The following is an 18,018-nucleotide window of genomic DNA, read 5'->3' as shown; positions in this document are numbered from 1 at the left end:
ATGCGTGCATTGGGATCACAACATGCGACGGCAGCTTTCATCGACACCTCCAGGCCCAACAGTGCTTGGTGGCGTATTAATGACATAATCTACACGTTGTTAAGAAATACAATAATAATAGCTCATACGTGTAGCAGCAATACACATCACGGTGTAACATGTGCATAATAAGCTACGGCCATAAACATGTTGCGATTTAAACAGGAGGAAAATAAACATCGCAGAACCGTCGGGGCAATCTTGATACTCAAAAGGCAGTTTACATGCCAGAGTGGTTTTTAAATGTTACGAGCAGCTAAGCAAGACTGCATTTTCTGACGTGTCATTTGTTAAAACAAAAAAGCTGAAGCAGAGTAATTATGTAGACACACCTTCATGTTGACTGTGTTAAATTGCAGGCGTCTCACCGGCTACAGTTGCCTATGTAGAGTGTTTAACAACGTTAGCCTCGACTTAACTAGTCTATGAATCACTTCAAAACACATTTAAAGATTAATTGTAGAGTTGCACTTTATAAAAAAGAAAAACATCCTGATCATATGAACCTTATGGCGGGACCCCGGGGTCCCATAAGCCCCCGGCTCTTGCATAAACTTCGTTGCGACGTCATTTCATGTCTGTTGAAGGGGAACGATACGGCAATTGATTCCTCTCGACGAGCTCTACACGATGCGCTAATAAAAGTTTCAAAGTTTTGTTTCTTCTGTGCATTCGTCCTCGCTGCGCTTGGACGACATAACAGAATGATCTGTGCCAGGTGGGTCGCGGCGTTTATGTGCGCAGTGGGACGGAGTCGCCAAAAATAAATTAATTAATTGCGTTGTTTTTTTATTACTTCCGTTTATTCGGGACCCCGGGGTCCCACCATAAGGTTCATATGCGATTTACCCATACGAAGGGATATCCATACACGTATAGCCAAACTCTTCAGACGTGGAAATGGGCTGCCGATTTACCATGTGCACCAATTGAAATGGATTCACAAAATCAAGGACGACGGATGAATGGTAACAAAAAATTACCTCCGTAACGGCCCTCGTGTACCAAATTCCACCTGGATTGGCAGCCTCAACAGAGACAGCGACAACGGGAGAGGGTCAGAGTGAAGCAACACGGCCAGCAACATTACATGTTTGCACATGGATGTGGTCTGCTGGCACGCACGCTTTCTAGCCAACCGTAGAGGAAATGACTGAATGAAAAGCTTTTGTGTCCTCCTGAGAGGAGCACTACCCATGGGTTGAGAACTACTGGGGTGGAGGAAAGGTCTTGTTCCAAATGATCAGCAACCACATAAATATATGCCAATGGTCATGTACAAGTTGAAATAGCATTTTTATCGTGACAACACAAAAAGGTAAATCAGAACAAAATATAAAATATTTGTTGTAGCTTTTATCTCTATTGTGCTAATGACATGTCATAGGTGAATAAATGTACATTCAGAACTCTGCAGCTAGCAGTGCATCACTGCGTCTCAGAGAATGTCTCCGAAACTTGACGCTACAACTTCTTAAGGCACTTCAATGGACCTCTTTATCTACTTGGGAACCACTCAAAGTGAAAAGTGTGTTCATCACAGGTCGAAAACATGGATTTGCTTATTCCAGCTCAAAACGAAGTGAAACAATTTAATGATATAATGTATGTTCAGTTATTGGTGACCATGTCGAGATTATCATCTCACTGTTACGCAATATCAAGTTTTATCATGAATGACACTCTTTAGTCACAATATAAACATTCTGTGATAATTTTTCAAGCTCAGAAGGGAAATCAATGCAAATTAAACAAAAAGTTGGGTAACAAATGTGGAGAACACTTTATAAAATGCATTTTATATTCAATGCCAATAAGATTTCCATTTAAATGTTTAGGTAGTGTGCAATAATCACAGTGGATTCCAACCAAACTACCACCAGACAGTGGGCGATGTCTGCCTCTGATGGCATGCGAGAAATATATTTTAATGAGAGAACTTGTTTTGTACTCCGTTCATCACTTACCTGACAACTGCCATTGTGCTATCCACGATAATGCCAACGTCATTGATTTTGACACTACCGCATGTTCAGTCACACCAAAGTCTTTGGAAATGTAACATCCAACATAACTGGAGGGGTCTTTCAAATTTTTGGCTGGACTACACAAAGCGCCAGATATTCACGAAGATGTCTGGGACTTCTAGCGGTCCTGGGCTGGATTTTTTTTCCTTTTGAGCATCAGTTGAAACAAGGTATGCTTTGAGTATGGGTCTTAGCAGGAAAACATCACATAGAATCTCAATACACATGATGACCTTTCAGAAGCCTGCTCCTATGGTTATATGTAGACAATCTAATTGACAACTGGAAATATACTTGCTACGCTAATCCTAACTTGATGGCGTGATATGTAACATTTATACAAATGTGTAAAGGTTAACCAACAAACGGATAAGAGGTGGGATAATAGGCGGCGAGTTCGTCATCACCGCAGGGACAGAAAGAAAATGGTAAAACAAATGGCATCAAAACGTAGAAGGTAGCAAAATAAAAATGTTGTTTACATAAAATACTAAACAACAACAAACAAGAAATCACAAAAATAATTAAATACACCAAATAAATGCAGGATTAGTAAAATAAATATGTATAAAATGTACTAAAAGGTGTTTGGTACAATCCTATGAAAGTACGTGGACAAACATGCACCTACTGTTATGCAATATTAAAGCTGCAATTGTAAACTTTCAGAGTAAAATGTGTTGGAAATGCTGTTCATGATACTACCCAACAGTAAGCAGCAGCAGCGCAAATACAAGGCAAGTTGCATTTAAATTGTCGTTCCACTCATAGAACAGCACACGCCCAAAGGCGACACTTACCCACGTGCTATAAAGAAGACATCACAGAAAAAGCACCGTGGGTTACCAAGTGCAGTTTATATTATCAACATTAAGCCCGTCATATATGCAATCGCTTAACTTTGTGTCAACATAAACACTCTCACGAGAGCAGTATTTCTTAACGGTATCCCATGTGTGAGAAGTTAAGCTTTCCCTTGCATCACTGTACAAGTACACAGACCGCGCTGTAATTATTTAATGCAAGGAACAAAAAAAAATCCTCATTCAATTCGTTCGGACGGCACATGCAAATCCTCAATAAAGCCACAGTGTGAGGCGACAGACAAATTTGTGATGACAAAATGACATGGAAGTAGGTAAGAAAAGGGTGGATGTGAAAGAAATATAATGCCATTTTGTTTCCTGGTGATTTTTGACCTTAAATGACTAATTAAGAGTGCTGCCGGTGGGTGGTGCGTAGCATTGTATCAAGCTGGGTTATAGATACCAGATGTCAGTTTCCTATCTGGCACTGAGAACCTGATTATTGATTTCATCTCAGCAGTGAACTTTCACAAGGCTGCCCTTAACAAGCAAACAAATCGTGCCTAATTACCCACTTGTGCCACCATAATTGCAATACTGTCACCCTGCTCTTACCCAGCTAAAACAAAGACCTAATTACCTAGCAGCTATAGGAAAATACGGTATTTCAATATATGAGAGTAACACTACACGTTATTATTGTAGCGTTAATGTGGCCGAGAACCCATAAACAGAACCATTCTCTCATGCTGGTTAAGGTCCAGCTGTGTACTTATACCGCACTATAAATGAGATGTTTAAAACGACACCATAAATATTCAACAAGGGGCATTACTCATTAAAATAGAGAGATCCCTGGTTCATGGCAGTGAACCACTTTACTGCAAAGCAAACCATCTTATCTCACACAATTATTACTGGTGAGGTTGATGCTTACACATTAAAAAATTACATTATGGTCCGAATATAAATCATTGAGGTACATGCATAATTCAGACTTTTTTTTAAATGTCAGTGTGTTTATTTAAGTGTGTTTTTAACACCATACAATGTGTTACATTATTAAAACATAATAAAAAAATAAACACTCAGCTTGAGAGTTCTCGTACCAAAAGCAGATCCAAATAGATGCTATTTTATGAATTGATACTTGCAACACAATGCCAGATAAATATAATTAATAGTTATACCTTTAGGATATCGTGTGGCACATTTAGAATGTATTCCTGATATTTTCTGTCTTACATTTAATCGCAAGTACACATTTGTTTTCAAACATGGTAGTACATAATCTATTAATTGCGTTGTATTTAATTATGAATATACATAAAAACTCCCAAAGAAACCTAGTAGTCTCAGATTTTGTTTTAAACATGTTAGTAATGATATGTTAGTAATGATATGTTAGTAATGATATGTTAGTAATGATATGTTAGTAATGATATGTTAGTAATGATATGTTAGTAATGATATGTTAGTAATGATATGTTAGTAATGATATGTTAGTAATGATATGTTAGTAATGATATGTTAGTAATGATATGTTAGTAATGGTCAATGTCAAAGAAATTGTTTATTTGTCTTTTAGAAAAAAAAATTCATCTAGCATCATTTCTATCAAAACCATTGTGTACAAAACATTTCTTTTAAAGTTTCCATGAATGTAGTAATGTATAACTAATTCACAGCCTTAGTCACATGTTTCTGCATGACCTGGTTTTAAAAAAACGGATGCTTTCATTTACACAATGACGCAGACGCGTTTACAATTTGCAATCACTGATGCTCCAGTGAGTTTACAAATAAATTTTTGCAAGTACTGATAAAAAAATGCAGTGGAGCGGTGGCTGATGTCAGGCTGACCATGTAACAGGTACGAAGAAAGCAGCACTGCTCCTGGCAAGGGGATCCAAATTAAGGTCTCACCTCTGATGGCGTGGAGTCGCAATCTTGACATATCCAACCATAACCGAACTGCTTAGGCGACTTCTTAAGGGGTGGGTTGAGGCAGCCAAAGTGGTAATTCAGGGTGCACTGATCACACCTGCAACAGAAGTACAAACAAGAAACACACACAACACACGGCGATCATGTTTCTACTCAGCATTGCATTGTATTACCATTCAAGGGTTTGTGGTTAGATCTTAAGCAATAACATTCCACCTTTCATTATTGTCTATAAACTGTTTAATGGAAATGTATGATGCACCAAAGAAATCTTATTTTTTAATTAGATTTTTTAGTCCAAAAATTTCCACAAGATATGCAATTTTAAGAGAAAAAACTGGATATTTTAGCTTTTCTTCCAATTCCAATTATAAAACAGCAGACATGGTGAGGAAATGCACAATTTTTTTATTTCAATGCTAGATATATATGTTTAGAGATAAGAAAGTGCGTTGGACCAGATGACGCCAAAACCAATTATCATATTTTTACTGGCAAATGAGGTTCCCATAGTGTAGATGCTTGCCCCGAACTCTCATACTCTGATGGTGCATTGTCTTTGAGTTGTGCGCCTTTTGGCGTCATCTGGTCCAACCCATGTGAGACTAGGCTCTAAGGAAAGCTGTCTCGGGTGTGGACCAATCAACTTCAAGGACAGTGCACATTATCAGAGTTATGTCTTTTGTTTGTATTATGACTGCAGGTATTGCGGTCTATGCAAACATGACTCCTTGTAAAAAGGTGTCAGTTTTGTTGCCAGATAGAAGGGTAAAAAACCAATTATCATATTTTTACTGGCAAATGAGGTTCCCATAGTGAAGAAATTACAAATCAAGTCATGATCCAAAGTGGTTGATGACATCTTTCCAATGATTGCTGAGTTTATAACCGTCTTCTCGGTGGGAATTGTGTCTGTGTCTATATGTGGATGGCTTCATGAACGAATCTTTGTTGATAGCCAGGAGGCTTGCAAAGTACCATCGTTATAGAGAAATCAATTTCGTGAGCCAACCGCATTAAAATAATGATCAATTACGGCAGAAGTATTGGTCCTACCGTGTTTCAAATCTGCCTAATGTTCACAAACACGGTCCGAGACATGTCGTTACATTTTTGCAAGTACTGAAAGAAAATCCACATATATAGACACAGACACAATTTCAACCGAGAAGACGGTTATAAACTCAGCAATCATTGGAAAGATGTCCTCAACCACTTTGGGTCATGACTTGATGTGTAATTTCTTGTCAACCTCCACCATCAGCCGTGTGGATGTGTGGAGCGAGGTGCGATGCCCCCCCCTCCCATCTCTCCCCCTATCTCTACCCCCTCTCTCCCCACCTATCTCTACTATCACTACCCCCTCTCTCCCCTATCTCTACCCCCTCTCTATACCCCCTACCTCTGCCCCTTCTCTCTCCCCCTTTGTCTTCTCCCACATTAACATTAGCTGCCCCGCTCATACTGCTGACACACTTGGACTATGCCGAACGAGCACGGCACCACGACTCTTGTGCCTCGACCACTCGCAACTTTAGCTCGTCCATTAATGCTACTCCACTGCTCTTGCGCCCATTTTAGACCTTTATAAGCAGTTGCAGTTAGAGGCTTGCCCCCCTTTTTATCTCCGCCTGATGACGACCGCTTGTGTTGCGATCGAAACGTCCTGAGTTTTTTACATTTTTTATTTAATTTCTATCTACGTGACTTTACCAAAAGAACCATAGAATACCTTAATATTTATTTAAGCTCTGACAATTCCAGTAATAACTCAGAGTTCATTTAAAAAGCAAGCCTTCTCCTTATGCACAATCACATTTGGACATCCCGGTCGCACAATGAATCTAAAAGGGCTTGAATTGTAAATCCGGACAGGATAAACATCTGATGCCCAGGAATATAACAAAGTGAGCACCACTGAATCACTTCATGGCAGCTACCGCCGCAGTAACAATATTTTACCAAACCATTAACATTTCATCATACACACAATGCCACTGTAAAACATTCATTTGCTACATTAATTCAAAATTGAAATGCATTGAGCCGTAGTTATTTAATACATCTAATGCGATGTAGTGGCATGGCGTTTGGGGCTGCCTGCATTTGTAGGGCTGATTTAGGACCAACGTTTTGGGGACAGATGGCTCCAGCCAGGGGGATAAACGCACAGGCGTGAATATCAGCGCTCAACTCGCTGTTAAATCAGTCAGCCGAGCACCGCAGCTAACCGGGGAAAGGGGAACTCTTCACAAGGTCAAGCTTTCAATCCCACACTTTCCTGGGTGAACATAAAATGTAAAAGATTAACTGCTGTCCGAAATGTGAGCCTTTCATTCTTTAGACAAACTCTCCACATGCCTGAAAACTATTCCCTAACCTGCATTTGTATTGAAGTGTATAATTCATTGCTCTATATGATTTGTTATTAATTGTCACGTGTCACTTCCAAAAATATACGTCCATGTAACTGAAAGAACAATACTATTATGTCATCAAACTGGGGGAATTGTTTTTTAATGTATAACTTCAACACCTCCTCATATTATGTTCACTGCAATCAATATTTAAAGCAAATATACATCCGTAAATGTAATTTACTTCAAGCCAATATATGTTATTGTATTAGAAATAACAGCCCTACTTCCTTAAGTTCTATCAATATTGACTTGAGAAAAATCTCAAAACACGGAGATTATGTGAAAAGAGGGGTTTTCTTTCCAAAGAAACTGAAATACAGGAAATTACCATGACAGCAGATTCATGTAATGCAATGGAAAGTGCTGTAATACATACAAATTATTGGCCCAGCACAAACAACACAATTAGACGTGACATGGCACATAAAATACTGCCAAATCAAGTCTTCATGAAGCCTGAGCTGCAGCGAGCAGCATCTTTTAGACAGTGAAATTAAACCAGCACGTACCCCTTGCTTCAGTTGCCCACAAGTGATTTGTAGTGGCGTAATGCGGCACAAAATATTGTTCTGCATTCATTTAGTAAAGAATTAAAAACCGCGTGTGTTTCAGTATGGCTCGAAGTATGAAGCCAGCCACCGCTCTGCAACATTAATCCCCCAACGCTCTCCTAACAAATCCAATTATGTCTAGACGACTTTAACGCCACTTTGACGGATTTCTCTTCAAACACATCCCATTGCCTAATCACTTACGGCCCATCGGCCATTTGTCTGAGGCCTCCTGCCGTGACGCTGTCTGCTCTCTAAACGGCCACTGGGTTCATGCGATCTGAAAGGGCTGGGGATTTTGTCGATATTTCGCGTTTTTAAACCGTGCATGTCAGTGAGCTTTCGCTAATCTGGAAAGCGGAGGACATTAATTATGCAGCATTCTCCAATGCGATTTTAATTGTAAAACCTCACTCGAAACTTTTAAGTTTAGTTCACAGTAAAACCTCGCAAAATCTGGACTCGGGTAAGCCAGAAATTTGGGTAAGCCATAGGGGTTCCCAGAAAATTATTCAATAATCGTTTTCAAGTATTAAAGAAACCAAAAAACTGACTGGATCGTTGCTCCCATGCTAATTAATTAAGCTGCGCGTGGCAAGCCATACGGCCTTCTGCAGTCAATCCTCACATATCATCCTATAACAGTGGCAACTAATGATGACGTTTCACTTTCAATTTGGACATTATGCACACAAATTAAATACATTCATTTTGCTATTATGCATGTTTGACTAAAACAAGAATTTAATTCACTTTGAAAATGCACGTAAAAATAATTGAGTGTGTGCTATCATGCACACTGTGTCAATTTGTGAAGCCGTGCCCTCAAGAGACGTCGGCTATCCACGTTATCCGCAAGATATCACTTGTGTTTTTTTACTGTATTAACGAATCAAATTTAGTAATTATTATTTAATGAACACACGATAAGAAATGGAGCTTTCCACATCCAGTGAACTTCGGCTCCTTACCTAAGTGTCATTATGATGTGACTTAAGTGTTTTTTTTTAATTGTAAATGTTATACTCTAAATATTAAGTTAATTGTTAGCAAGTTATTGAGTGTTAATGAAACGTGTTAGATGTTACATGGTGTGCAAAGTTAATTTAATTGTAGTCAATTATACTTTGGGCCTTTCGGTAAAATCACGAATTCCTGCAGTCACGAAAGCTTGAAATCAAAATGTAGTCAATTAGTTATTTATGTGTTGGATGCCAGAAATCACCCACAACTGGAGAGGCTCTCTCCCAACATTAGTCCGGCTGCAAGAGGTTAAATTGTGATATCATCTGTAACTTACGTTGCTGCCCTTTTTAATCGTGAGGCACATTCAGGAACTTATGTAATGCTGTATATATGCCAACTGCATTTCTGATTACCGTACTCAAAGGAGGAGTCACTGGCTCGCATGCATGAATACATGGAGACTCATTCATGAACACCGTGCTGCTACCACCACGCATCATCGAGCCCAAGGAAGTGGTCATGTGATCACAGTCCTTGTATGTTGAACTTATTTCGCACCATACGTCGACAACCGTGCTTATTGGAGGTGTGGAGGGAAGGACAACAAACTCAACACAAAAAGCAATTCTAGAGAAATTGTTTCCAATCTAGATTTTAAAGTGCATAGCTCCAGTGGCTTCCTAATATCAGAAGGAAGAGCGTTGCAGATGGCCGTAGAGGCGCATCTGAAAGTGTGTGATGCGGTGACCGTCTGTGTTCAATGGTTAGCTAAAAGCTGCTGTGAAGAGATCAAAGACTGTGCGACACACACACTGACGAGTTCTAAGAGAACTTATTCTCCTCTAACCCCTGCTTAAATATATGCTGCCAAGCTTGGTGGTGTTCATTCGGACGCTGTCTTTCTGACAGCCCTGTTCTTCACCTGAGGACGGCTGCTTGCGTTGTGGCCGAAACGTCGTGAGAATTGTATTTTATTATGTTTTATTTGTATTATTTTATTATTTCCCTTCTTCGTGACTTTACCAAAAGAACCAAGAGGATGAATCCCTGCAGTCACGAAAGCTTTAAATCGAAATTTATTCTCCCTCTCCCAACAGCCTCTGCTGTTTCGACCTCCTGTCTCAAGTCTCCCACCAATAAAAAAAGCAAAGTACATTACTATAGAATTACATCAACAGTTTTAGTACCATGTTCATAAGACATTATGTGCTATAAATTTTAAACAATACAGATAAAAAGGACGTGACAATAAACATAATGATACAAAAATGCATAAAGCATGACCAGCAGAAAACTTTAAGATGACTTGTGCAAAAATGTAATTCACATAAAGTGTTCATCATAATGCAGTGCTGTATCTCCCGGTAAATTTAATGTGTGCCTGGTCCCACATTTCTTGCATACTCTTTACAGAAAGCACTTGACGGAGAGATCTCTGAAAACCTGTGGCTGTCACACAGCTATCCATCACACAGACTCAATTCTATTTTGTGAGGCGTCCGCTTCGCTATTCATGCAAACTTGTGTTCTTTTATGAATCTTGCATTAAATCCCCATATATCATTTCGAAAGCGAATAATTACACATGTACCAAACTTGATGCCGGATACTGTATTATGCACATGGCTGCTCAAAGTGCACTGATATTTAATGCGATCATCCAACAGCAAAATAGCCGCTCCCTTCAGCAGCCCTTTCAGCACCAATAACCTCTCAGAAATTAGTTCATGGTCCGCGGCCCGACACCATCTTGTCTGATATAATGGGACGAGCTTGGGAGAAAACGCAATGCCGCGTGTAGCACTTAAGTCTGTACAACTGTAACCAGCACGAGTCGGCACACAGCCTGCTTCAATTTCTTCTGAAGACGATCCGAGCGCCACCAGCCCCCCCCCCCTCCCACCCCCTCTCTGCCCGTGGGGCTTACTACCTGGAATATTCACAATAAGTGTATTATTACGGTACGTAATTGAAGTAATGTCAATCTAACGGACATGTAAAAAAACACTCGAGATACCAATAAATTACACTGGGAAAATTGTTCACGAGGATAAAAGTTGTAACACGTAATCGGTAGCATGCAAGAACGTATCACACGTATCCAAGTTGTTCGCAAAGATTATCGGGAAGACAAAAAAACAATGCACAGGCCACCCAAACACATGCGCAAGCTGAGTTTAGGAATGGTTTCTCTACCAAAGACCACAACACATACTATCTATCAGATGGAAAAGAATAATGAATATAAAATACCAATGTCTAACTTCTGTAGACTATAAAAAGGCAAGTGACCCAGTGGAAATTGAGACAATTATCCAAGGTATGAACAATACCAGGTATAAAACTAAATATTTTCAAATAATAAATCCATTTACAAAACTAGAACTTACACTGAGACTGCATGAAGACAGTAACGAATACAAATGAGATGGGGATTTAGACCAGAAGACACACTTCTGCCAAAGTTATCACACAAACATGAGAATATATATTTTCTGATGAGAAAAATTAAGGCATACAACTAAAATTGAAAAATTACGTCTCGGATTTTCTGATAGCACAGCCAGTGCAAACAAGCTACAGGAAATGGATTTAGAAACGCAATAAGGAAGGCTGCAAAGCAGAGCCTAAGATAAATATTAGCAATCACGTACAAGTTCACTACACAAAAGAGAAACTGTTGGAGGGACACAGTTGGAAAACAACAGAATTCAGATACCTACAACAATCCTTGAAGGTGGATCAGGATTAAAACTATTAAATGAAGAGATGGATGAAAATAAGAGAAGAGTGCTTTTGGACAACTGAATTTGAGTATGGGAGCAAAAAAAAATAAGTTGGGGTACACTGAAAATCAGAATAAACGTGTTAGTTGTGAGTGTGGCTCTGGGTAAGCGATGCCAGGCATGTTGAAGAGTGAAGAACGCAATGCGACGGGCAAAGCACCTCACTGTGGTGTCGCTGCTCCCCGAGGTGCCACATGTCGTGCACTGTATTTGCTGCTCTTCCGCCTTTGGTTTTTTTGCACCGAAATGCCTGGGCTCTCTTGGCTTGGGACAAACCTTCGGGGGGATGGGAGGATTTGGCAGATACACAGACAAACACACGTGGTGCGTGGCAATTCATTTGGCGTCAGTTACGTAGATTTATAGAAACTGTGGCCCAGCCCCAGGGTGACCCACTACAACATTATTCAGCGTGAAAACTGCATATGCTCAAACACATTATCCAATGCAGTTATTCATGCGAATATTCATGTCAATGTGTTAGCTAAGAGCAACATGATTCACATTCTTATACTGCACTACTCTCTTTCATGGGCACCTTTCAGGTGTATTTATTTACAGCAAGAAAACAGTTACACATACAACCTTGTTTTCTCATATAATACGAGACTTTACAAACGGTATGCTTAGTAAACCACTTTACTGTACTTCATTTTAAAGGAAGACGGATGACCTTTTTGGAATGTTTTTCGTACATTTTCCCTGTGCTGTCCTTTTCCTATTAATATGCAATTGAGATACATGCAAACCATGGATTGTCATATTCTTGGTTCTTTCGGTAAAGTCACGGAGAAGGGAAATAATACAATAATAGAAATATAAAACAATAAAAATTCTCACGACGTTTCGACTTGCTGTGGATTTCACACCTGATGATGATTGCTTATGTTGCAGTCGAAATGTCGTGAGAATTTTTATTGTGTTATATTTTTATTATTTTATTATTTCCCTTCTACGTGACTTTACCGAAAGAACCAAGAATATGAATCCCTGCAGTCACGAAAGCTTTAAATCAAAATGTATTGTCATGTTTACAAGACACATTTTAAGAGTAAACCAATAGACGACACCCCGTGGTGCATTACTCTTCTATGCACCATCATACCTTGGGTTTCTCTTCTTCAATTTCTTCTTCCTTTGCTTTTCTCTTCCGTCCTCTTTTCCGTCTCTTGAAAAGTAAATGAAAGTGAAGATGCACGTGAGCTTTCGGAGTGAGCAATGGCATGATGCAATAACACAGAAAGCATTCGTTGCATTACTGAAAATATTTCAGTGCACAACACATATCTATGAGCAACACAACCTACCTTTCCAATCGCACACCTTTTTTTAGGGCACATTGTTGACCGCTGCTGCTTCTGTAGATGCTGTTATGTTATACAAAAAAGCAGAGAGCGTAAGATTCTTAGGATTTGAAGGATTCAATAGATAAGCCAATAACTCAAGGTAATCAAAGTAAGTGCCGAAATAATAAGGGTAGAAATGAGGAAAACCCAAGACAAATGCAAATCGTGCATTAAATATACCATGCCGAAAAGATGGTCCATTTGCAAGAACAAAATAAATGGCACAGCAGGAGTAATGATCATATCTGCATTCTAATCGAATTTGCAAAACAGACCTGGTAAACGTACAGGGGAAATCGAGATATACTACTTGCATGGCTATTACATTATATATACTGTATATAACGTGCTTCCTGTGCAAACAATATAGCCATTAGTTAAGAATTTGAGAAAATGTAGTAAAAAAAAAACATGCAGCTGCTCCTACCAGGCAATATTAATAATTGAAGTCTCCATTAATCACATAAATAGTGAATGTCTGTACTGCAGGCTAGCCTTGAAGATTTGTAATATATAGTGTATCTTGAAAGATTTAACAAGATTGATATTTCAAATTATGCTAACAAATGCCAAATATGAACATTTTAGAACTCAATTCGTGTTGTTGACTTAAGCGAGAGCTTACTGAGATGCATGACGGTTTTTTGCAACGAAAACCTAGAAAACTGTAGACGCACACGGAGAACTCTATGTTGGCTACCAACAACAAGGCAACTCCTATGACTAATTGGGAATGGGACGCAAGCGTAGGATTGATCACCCTGTCGCTGGCCGCCTTTGGGGAGGGTGTATAGTATGAAAGGCCGAAACACCCTAGGAACCAAAGGGTCACTACTGACGATGCGCTCCCCAAATTTCACCAGGCTCGCTGTTCATGAACTCTTGGAAGTGCTTGCACAAAGGATAGTAACATCTCATCCTGTGTTCTTTGGAATCTGAATTAACAAAAAGAATTTCGCGACGACAGTCTGGTGGCACCGTGCGGAGAAAGACTAACATTCACTGCAAATGTAACAACATCCCCCAACAAGTAAACCCGTAAAAACAAAGTTTTTCACTATAAATCCTTTATATGCATGGCATCGGGGCGGCTAGAGTCCTCTCGTCCTCTGGCAGCATTAAACAATTGGTAATTAAATATTTTTTAAAAATTCCCTAAAAAGTGTAAAATTTAGGAAAATTTTTTTTCACGAAAATGCATTGTCACGCACAACGAGTCTGTGTGCAAAATGTCAGCTCGATTGGATTATGGGAAGTAGGTTAAAAAACGACCTAAAGATTTGCACGGTCCTAAGCAAGCAAGCGAACTTAATATAAAGGATTTAATAAGTATAACCCGTAAAAACAAAGTTTTTCACTATAAATCCTTTATATGCGTGGCAGCGAACTTAATATAAAGGATTTAAAAAATATTCGCCTGTGGAGGACGCGGGGATCGATCCCGCGACCTTGAGCATGGGAAGCGAGGGCGCTACCAACTGCACTACTCCGCCACGGCCTGTGGAGGGGTTACGCTCTGGGCTCTTATACTGTGACGTTCGGCCAAAGCCAAGAATGCGTTCTATTTGAATATATGTAAATTAATAAAAACATATATGTAAATTAATAAAATTTTGGGAATTTTTTTTCACGAACATTAATTGTCTGGCACAACGAGTCTGTGTGGAAAATGTCAGCTCGATTGGATCACGGGAAGTGGGTTAAAAAACGACCGAAAGATTTGCACGGTCGTAAGCAAGCAAGCAAGCACGCAAGCAAGCAAGCGAACTTAATATAAAGGATTTAAAAATGGCAGCTCACTGAGCTGTGTCTCTGCATTTGTTAGCGGCAGAAACTATTCACCCTCGTGTACAAAGTACGTTTGGTCATTGAGTAGAGACTTAAAATCCAGTTTTGCGTTTGGCAAGCAAAATATTATTTTATGTTAGTGTAGATATTTGGTTTGCACACAAATGTGTACATCAAACAAAATAAATGCCAGTGCTATTCCAATGTTTAAGAATATCAACATCAATTACATGAAGAGATGAAAAAGAAAGATAAAAATGACACGACAAATTCAACATTATAACAAGGCAGTGTTCATTTGTGTAATTAAATTATATTAACTTATTAAGGCATCTACATATTAAGCTTCATCATCTGAAACAATACTTTCCATTTGCATGATGCAACTGATTTTCAAGCTGTGCTTTATGTCATTAAGAATAGATTTTTTTTAAAACAAGAGACATTTGGAAACAGGCTCTGTTGCAGTGATGTAATCGGCGCATTATTTGTCCCGTCATTAGATTCTGCACGTATTTCTATGCAGACTTTTTTAAAGAACCCTGCAATTAATACAGTTATGTTTAAAAGTTTTTAAAAATGCACTCACGCAGATTCTTTTTTCTAAACGTGCTGAAGCACACTCCTGTCAAGCGCACACGCGAGGTTGCGATGCATGCAGCCGAGAGACTTACTTTCTTGTCCTCGGACGGGGAGTCGGGGAGCTGCGTAAACTTGATGGGCTCCCTCACCTGTCGCCGAGAGCGCTTCATGCTGTCCAACAGTGTCTCCGCGGTCGCGTCACCATCCGACGAGCTACTACCCGACCTGTCACACTCCGAGCACTGCCTGCGTGCACACGTTCACATGGCCACATGCAAGAAACCTTCACATCTCCGTGTAGTAAACGGGTGGGAGAACCATATCCTTTAGCGAGAGACAAACGACAATTCCATATACCTTGAGCGATACACGCATTAACACACACCTCAGTCGCTCCGAGGAGCCTTTGACTACGTGCCTTCAAAGTTGTCGGACCGCGTCCGTGAACACAAGGCAGATCTGAAACACAGGAGGGACCAATACCTCTGCCGTTGCTGATCATTGTTTTAACGCTGTGGGCTCACACAAAATTGATTTTTCCAAGACGGAGGTACTCTGCAAACCTACCGGCTACCTTCGGAGATTTGTTCATGAAGCCATCCAGATATATAAACACAGACACAACTTCAACCGAGAGGATGGGTACAAACTGAGCAATCATTGGAAGGACGTTATTAACCAGGTAAAGTCTTAACTGACTGTGATGTTTCCATTCAACCTGCATATGTCAGCTGTTATTTCGACTCTCTGTGTCTCTTTCTCTGTGCCTCTCTCCTAGATCTCTCATGCTCACATGTCCGTTGCATTGCACTCTCTTGCCTTCGGACTGCACTCTCATGCTCACATGTCTTTTGGATTGCACTCTCATACCCACAGGCCCTTCGGATTACACCTGTTGGGTTGCACTCCCTCGTCGAGGAGGCCGCTCTTCTTCTTCCCCTTCTTTTCTAGAGTTACATGCTAACTTCTCACATTAACATCATGCTAATCTCTCACATTAACATAGCCACTTCCGTGCCCTCGTCGATGAGGCCGCTCTCCTATCTTACAGTTACATGCTAATTTCTCACATTAACATCACTAGCCCTGGCCACTTCTTTGTCACCCTTGAGCTACACCCATTTCAAACCTTTTAAACAGTCTGCCTCAACAGCAGACCATGCTTTCCCACCTGATGATGGACGCTTGTGTTGCGCCCTGAAACGTCGTGATTTATTTTTTATTTTATACCTACGTGACTTTACCGAAAAAACCAAAGAGCATAAAAACTGAAATATTAAAAAGAAAAATCAACTCAAGTATGAAAATATTTTAATTAATTTGGAAAGTATTTTTACATAACGTCATGATCTGTAACACAAATTTTTACAGTTCACTGGCTTCGAGAGTTGATGTAGGGTTGCTAAAATGTAATTTAATAATAATTAGCACAAACTATGTGCTTCCAATTATGAAGAAGCCGTAATAATAATCAATCAAACTGACTCCAAGTGGCAGGACAAATATAAATTAATTAACACTTTAAGAGCCTGGTCAAGATCCGCCCTAATGAGAATTGTTTGCATGAGTAAACTACTGTATTGAGAAAAGTGAAAGCACATGCGCTGACATTTAAAGTCCAACAAACATTCTTCGCAAGATGAAAAATACAAAACATTCGGTGATATTTTGTGGTGCGTCAATTAAATACAAGTGTCATTGATGATTGCAACATCATAAATAGGACATTACAGCATTGTTCTGCTTAGTATTGCTTGAGGCAAAATGAAATAACATATATTGTCATAATTGTGATTAATACATTTTGTATTTTTAACAATTATTAGGTATTATATTCTGATAAGACGAATGCTTAATAATTGCAAATGTTACTGTTTCCTGACTTGTGCAGATTGTCAGCCAACAGCATAATTGTTATGCGCCAACGTACTATTGTGGCATTAAACAGATAGAGGACAAGTTGGTACAAATGATTTTACTGAGCCAAAAAAATAAACGAAGTTTAACAAGCCGGAAGCCATTATAATCCACAGCGCTTTGGGTCAGTCGAGGAAGCCGTACGACTTAAGACAGCGATGAGACTGCGGGGCTCGGACAGCCACTTAGTCACTCTGCTAGGGAGAGAGCATCTCACCTGGCAAGGCTGGGTGGGACACCAAGCCTGGGACACCAAGCCTGGTCCTCTTAGCACTAAAGTGGGTCTCGAGGTTTTGTGTAACCCTTTGAACAAATTGTCTATTTTTTCTATTGAGTCAGTCCCGATAGAAACAATACATTATACTAAAGTTTTGTTCACATTAGATCCTCTTGACAGACGTAACTATTTATTCTTATGATAGTTCACCCAGGAAAGGCCTCACTGAGTCATAAGACTTATTTTCATGTGGATCCTGCCAAGTTTTTTTAAAGTAGGGGAAATGTAATTATGCGTAATCCCATTTAGGTTATTAGTAGGTAATTAATTGGCCAATTTCATTTACATTGTATGGGTTTTTTATACCCTCAGGGGGAAATGGGAGAGGCCGAATTCAATCTTTCCAGAACAGGGGGAGAACACACAAACTCCACACACAGGCGCCGGAGTCAGCTATTTTTGCTGTGAGGCACAAGTGTTGCTACTGCGCCACCCTGCCAACCTATAATGCATAAACACTTTTACTCTTTATAAAATATGCACCACCCTGATGCCCAACTATATACCATGTTTTGCTTTAGAAAGAATAAGGATTTCCAATTTAAGTGGTTGGGCAGTTATTTATT

General features: G+C 39.6%; 1 protein-coding gene across 1 annotated transcript in view; it reads right to left on the bottom strand.

Moving 5' to 3' along the window:
• PHF14 (PHD finger protein 14) overlaps positions 1-18,018 on the bottom strand; it is a 41,325-nt gene that overhangs the window by 3,504 nt on the left and 19,803 nt on the right. Inside the window, 6 exon segments of the mRNA XM_061557349.1 lie at positions 1,023-1,067; positions 4,799-4,916; positions 11,703-11,818; positions 12,648-12,710; positions 12,850-12,909; positions 15,351-15,504. Coding sequence (XP_061413333.1) covers positions 1,023-1,067; positions 4,799-4,916; positions 11,703-11,818; positions 12,648-12,710; positions 12,850-12,909; positions 15,351-15,504 — 556 coding nt within the window.

The sequence above is a fragment of the Lethenteron reissneri genome, chromosome 23 (assembly GCF_015708825.2).
Source record: "Lethenteron reissneri isolate LAM-NWPU_2019-01 chromosome 23, ASM1570882v1, whole genome shotgun sequence".
Taxonomy (NCBI): Eukaryota; Metazoa; Chordata; class Hyperoartia; order Petromyzontiformes; family Petromyzontidae; genus Lethenteron; species Lethenteron reissneri.
The sequence above is the reverse complement of the archived record's forward strand: the minus strand, read 5'-3'. Positions and strand labels throughout refer to the sequence as shown.